We start from the raw sequence: 6,034 nt of genomic DNA on the forward strand, positions 1-6,034 counted from the left end.
TAACTTCAGGAACCAGGTGGAAACGCCTTCTGTCTCCTTCACGGCTACGTTCACACACGTGTATTAAGCTCCCAGTCAAAGCAACAGGCTGACCACAGAGCTGTGTTTGTGCTCAGCGTCCCCACCGCTCTGTTGAAGAACGCCTTCATGCTCAGGTGCTTTGTGTTCTTCAGTGGTGTTTCATTACAAAGCTATACTGCCAACTACTGGCCTGGCATGCACATTGCAGCTAAAGTGAAGTATTCTCTTTTTGAATGGCGCTCCTCTTTCCTTAATCAGGAATCTAAAGAGCCCGAATAACAACCGTTTGATAAACATGACGGTAAATATCACCGGCCAAATTCCATCAGATCCGTGTCTGGTCCGTCTCTGATCCGTCACAGCGTCAACAGGTCAGAGGTTTTCAGAGGACCAGAAAGACAACATGGATGAGGAGAGGAGGAGGAGGAGAATCCTTGATTCAGGGATTACAGAAGGGGAAACCTCGGTCACATGACTCCAGCTGTCTGGAGGTCCTGGATGTTGATGGACGAGAGAGTAGGAGACGGACTGGACATGGATCTGGTGGAAGTCTTCACTACACCTTCTGAAACCAGCTGCTGAATCCAGAGAATAATGCATCCTGGAGGAACCTTCAGCTCTCTTTATCTCTGCAGATCTTCAACACTGAAATCTGTCCTCCCCTGCTGAACAGGTCTACCTGTGTGGACCGTATCAGCACAGATATAACGCCCTGAACGTGGACCAACAGAGAAGTGAGTCAGTGTTCAAAGTTTGGCGTCAGATTTGAAGGTCTGTGAGGTTCAGAGGTGCAGCTTCTGAAACTGTCCTCGTGTCCTGTGAGATGAAACCTGCCTTCAAAGGCAGAACCAGTTCCAGTCCCTAAATGAATAAAAACACAACAGACGGGGAAACACAGACATCAAATACAAGAGGAGACCGAACCCAGCTCCACCAGGCGGCTTCATTTCTCAGTCACAGCGGCTTCAAACGAGGTCTGGAATAAAGACGGAACTGCTGGAGGTCTGGATAATGAGATTATATAAGTCTGAAGGCAGTTTACCCAGCATGCCCCTGTACACAAAAATGTACCAACAAAGCTGTCTGCATAGATTTCATAAAGAGAGCAGAGACGAATACTGGAGCCAGAGTTAGTTATAAATCAGAGAGCGCTGCTACATTAATGTAACATCCTATTAAATCAGCATGTTTAATAATAACAGGCTGTATTTGGAGCGCTCTGTGTTCATCACACATTCTCTCTTTAGTTTAAACTCTTTAACACGCCGCTCCTCGCTGCAACACTTCACACCTTTCTGCACAACCTTAACACCTGAGACGGACACGGAGCTCGCCTTTACAGCTTTCTGTTATTTTTACATCCTTTATTTAAGATAAGTGTGTTAACAGGAGGAGCTCTACTGTTCACTGAGACGCTTTTTATACCCAGTATGTTATTACACAGCAAGACAAACCCTCTGTTTGAGTGAGTCCTGGTCCACGCTGCAAGATTTAAAGATCTGAACAGGTGCTGACACAGAACACACTAAAGGTGCTTTTCAACCAGAAGTACCAGGAACTTCTCTTCAAGGAACTAGACGGTTCTTGTGGCCCAGATGTTAAATATAACTTTTTTTAAATTCAACATTTTGTTATTGATTTTAAACATTTCAGACTTAAGTTTTGTGATTTTTCTGTCTTCACATTTCTTAAAACTTTTTAAATATTTTAAGCATTATGTTAAACATTTTTTACTCTTACCTTTTGGACATTTTTAGTCATTTTCACACTTTTCTGAATGTATTTACTTTTAACAGTTTTGTCTCTTTTTAACCTTTTTAAATCAATCTAAACTCCATTTTTATTTGAGTATAATTTTCCTTATTTTAATTTAATTTTTCTAGTTTTTAAACATTTTATTATTTTACGTGACTAATCAGATAGAGCTGTTTGTCTGTTTTTAACATGTTTATTGAGTTTTTCAGTCATTTCCAAAGACACACAATTACAATTACATAAAATATATTTACACATCTTTAAAATAAAGGGAAAAATCTATAAGAATACAAGGGAAAAAACAAACAAACAAACCTTAATTACAAAATGTTACAACATTATTATTGTCTGTATTGATATGGCTTATTTTTTATTTGGACATTTCTAACTTTTTCATTTTTTTGGGCTAATTTTTGGATATTTTTAAACCTTTACAAACAAAAAATATTCCCCTTGTTTTATTCTTTTCACATTTTCTTTCTTTTTTAAAATTTCATCTCTTTTTGTGACATTCTGTTCTTTATGTTCTGTTGTCTGAGTTTCCACCGAGGCCTGAAGACCTGTAGAGATTATGCGAATCAAGTCAGTGACGTGTGGGAACAAAGATGACACCATAGAAGAAGACAGACAGGCCGTCACCACAGTTAGCCTGTTAGCATGAAGGAGATTCCTCTTGTGCTGTTCCTTGAAAGGAGACAAGCTCTCGAGACAAAGAGGATTCAAAACGTCTGAAACACTCAACTTAAAGCAAGAAGACAGATTTAAAAGTCCTATCAGAGATGGACCGGTGTTCCAGTGTAAAGAGCGACCCTGTTAACTGGAGACTCTCAGCCGGATGCATCCCTCATAAACGTCTTTAGACCATCATTAAATATCCGATGAGGATATTTTGAAATCTTAATAAAAACTAAACTAGTTTGCATTCCCAGGAACTCCCTCTGTGTTTCAACAGCTGTGTAAACTCCACAAACACTGACACGTTCAGCTGAAGGTCTCCAGTTTACAGGGTCACTTTTAAAACCGGAACACCGGGAGGAGAGACGCATTCACACTCTCAGGCTCAGAGGAGACCGATGTTCAGGAGGTATTAAACCAAGTGGATCACAGGTGTGTGATGATGTTACTGTGGACAGAGGGGGAAATAAAAACACAGTTCAGCACTGCAGACCCCGCCCCCTAAAGTTCCTGGACCTTCCCCCTGAGCAGGAGATTAACTACCCAGGAACTTAATTCAGACCCTGGTTCTGAGAGTTCTTCAAAAGGTCCCTAGTTCCTGAGGAAAGTTGATCACCTGCGTTGAGAGGATAGGACGGCTGATAGAGCAGGAAACTTGGAGAGAGAGCGCCGTCTGCATCTTTACACGAGGCGCACGACTTAACCACGAGGCCCCCCCGGCAGCGCCCTCGTCTCTCTCCTCGCCTCCTCGTCTCCTCGCCTCCTCGTCGGTGTGGTTGTGGTTTGTCTTGCAGACGCGTTTAGAAACACTCGAGTTGTCGCCACAAACCAACAACTTGCTCCTCCGTCCATCTTTACACTTCCTGTTTACCATCGTCTCCATGGCTGCGTTTGTGGTGCTCACCCCTTCAGGCAGCTCGCTTCCTGATTGGCTGTGACCCACAGAGTGCGTGCTCAGCTGTTCTCAGGGTTCCCCACAATAAGACAGGATGTCTGATCGTACATGTTGAACATGTTTAATGTCTTCGCCCTCGTCATCCTCACGCCTCAGAGGGATCAGGAGGAGGACTGGACCCAGACTCAGATTTGAGTCCGATCCTCCCTGAACCTTCAGAGTCCACTATGACAGGGTGTGATGTGTTGTGTGAAAGCAGCCGTGCAGAAGAGATGAAGTCCCTTCTTCTTCTTCAGTGTATTTTGATGCTGTTTAAAACCCACTGCAGGTCTCTGCCGCCGAGCCGCTCTCCCCTCATCATGAAGCCGATCAGAGCGAGCTGCAGTTTGTGGTTCCATTTACACTGGGCTCTCTGAGAGCTGCTCCTGAGGGCGTTTAAATCATCATCACACTTCTTTTCTTCCTCTCCTGTGAGAGAAATGTTCATGAATGTCCTGATGATACTGCGACATTTCTGCAGAGTTACTCGGTGATGTAATGGTGCTGCAGAGTGAACCCATCCTCTCGTTATTCTTCCTCCTCTGTGATGATGATCGGGGCCTGCTGGGTTCTGGATGAACAGCTGGTCAGATCCGGCTCCTGTTTCGACGCCTCCGTGAAACAAGAAAGCTGAAATTTACCAGGTGGTTCCACTCTGCACAGAAACACGGAGGGGATGACTGACAGCTGAGCGAGTGGGTTTGTTTGGAAGTCGTGCAGGAGCTCTTTAACCATAACAAAACACATCCAGAGTTTATTATCTTCAAGAGTTAGACAACAACAAGACCACGCTGCACGCTCTGCAAACACAGGCTCTCTGTGTTCACCTGGGTGACGTCTATCACCTGATGGAAGGTGTCCTCAGGTCGTCTTCCAATCAGAAGCAGTAAATAAACACTGAGATTCTGTGATTCTGCAGCTCCATGCAGCAGGAAGAGGAACTTTTACTGAGGCACGACTATCTGCTGAGGTCTCCTCTCCAAAACAAACCTGGACCTGGTGATTAAACCAGTAAAACCAGACCTTATCAGAGACTTCAGGATCCTCTGAATCAGGTTTATGAAGCCGAACAGGATGTGAGCTGTAAAACACGTCGATACAATCAGCTGCAGAGATCACGTCCTCGCCTTAATGTGCCGCCTTCTGATAATGTATCAGTGAAGGCTTCACCTGTTAACCTCATGTCTCTGTGTGTGTCTCTGTGTGTCTGTGTGTCTGTGTGTGTGTGCTCTTACCTGCAGTGTGTACTCTACCTGTGGGCTCTGAAGATCAACCACCCCAACACCCTGTTCCTGCTCAGAGGCAACCACGAGTGCCGGCATCTCACAGAGTACTTCACCTTCAAACAGGAGTGTGAGTCCTGATGCTGGGTCTCTCTTTAAAAGCCTCTGTGTGTGTGTGTGTCTCTGTACTGATCTGTGTGTGTGTCTCTGATCTGATCTGTGTGTGTGTGTGTTTCATGTGCAGGTAAAATAAAGTACTCTGAGCGTGTGTATGACGCCTGTATGGATGCGTTTGACTGCCTGCCCCTGGCTGCTCTCCTCAACCAGCAGTTTCTCTGCGTGCACGGAGGCCTGAGCCCTGAGATCACCTGCCTGGACGACATCCGGAAGGTAAGAGACGGAGGGGGGAGGAGCCTATCACAGGAGGAGGGGCTTGTCTTTATACTGCAGGAGGCTGCAGCAGGGTCAGGGTCAAACTAATGCTGCTTACTTAACCACAGAGTGTATAAACATGGACGTAGTCTCTGGGACGTCACCCGTTAGTTTCAGAGTTTTGTGACCGAACATCGTCCGTCGCCATCTTGGAAATGCTGACTAAACCTAACTAGAGGCGGGGCTTTAGCCTCCTCGCTAACAGCTACAGTGTTCCCGCCTGTCAATGAAGTCAGCCACGCCCTTATTTGGGCAAAACCCTTAACTGTAATATCTTGAGTTCCCCCCTGTACGATGTGTTCCAGAAGATAAATGAGCTCTTCAGACTAGAATCATGTTCTGAACCAGGCTGTAAACATGCTTATTATAAAGATCAGCTCTCTGAATGGGTGTGTGTGTGGCTTCTGCTGCTTCTAGACCCAGCCTCTAGTGGACGCTTGATGAACTGCAGTTTCTAACACTTCTGCATTAGCTTTATTTCTCACGGCTGGAGGCTGCAGCTAGATTTTAAATGATTCATGTTTGTAAATGAGAACTGGTTCTCAAACATTTTTAACCTGGTAAAATAAAGGTCTAAAGAGGAGGAGGAGGGGCTAAATATTGTGGGCGTGGCCTCGTAGTCACCTGCTGACAAAGAGAAAGAGGCGTGTTCTCTCACAGGTGGAGAACACTGAACATAACGGTATGTTTGGTACAGTTTGCCGATGTTTCCCTGTGAAAGCCGATCAAGGGGTTCATTTTTAAAGAGACGGACGACTCATGAACACAAACACTCGACGTGTGTGACAGAAGCTGGACTCATTTGCTCGCACAGACCGACAGAAGGAGCTCGCCGTGAACGAATGATCTGTTAATGAAGTCAACTGTTCTGCAGAAAAGTTCTCACTCTTCTAAAACTCTGAGATCTCTGTGCATTTATAAAATAGAGTTATGTGACTGGAGGAAAATGTTCAGACCTCAGTAGAAACTCAAACTGCTCTTCCATGAATGATGT

At 44.9% G+C, this 6,034-nt stretch overlaps 1 protein-coding gene across 1 annotated transcript in view; it reads left to right on the plus strand.

Moving 5' to 3' along the window:
• The window catches only part of LOC117831452 (serine/threonine-protein phosphatase 2B catalytic subunit gamma isoform-like), a 36,618-nt gene that overhangs the window by 21,905 nt on the left and 8,679 nt on the right, over nucleotides 1–6,034 (plus strand). The window contains exons 4-5 of the mRNA XM_034710159.1: nucleotides 4,627–4,738; nucleotides 4,853–4,998. Of these exons, the coding sequence (XP_034566050.1) occupies nucleotides 4,627–4,738; nucleotides 4,853–4,998 (258 nt within the window). The remainder of the gene's footprint in view (nucleotides 1–4,626; nucleotides 4,739–4,852; nucleotides 4,999–6,034) is intronic.

Source organism: Notolabrus celidotus, chromosome 19 (assembly GCF_009762535.1).
Source record: "Notolabrus celidotus isolate fNotCel1 chromosome 19, fNotCel1.pri, whole genome shotgun sequence".
NCBI lineage: Eukaryota > Metazoa > Chordata > Actinopteri > Labriformes > Labridae > Notolabrus > Notolabrus celidotus.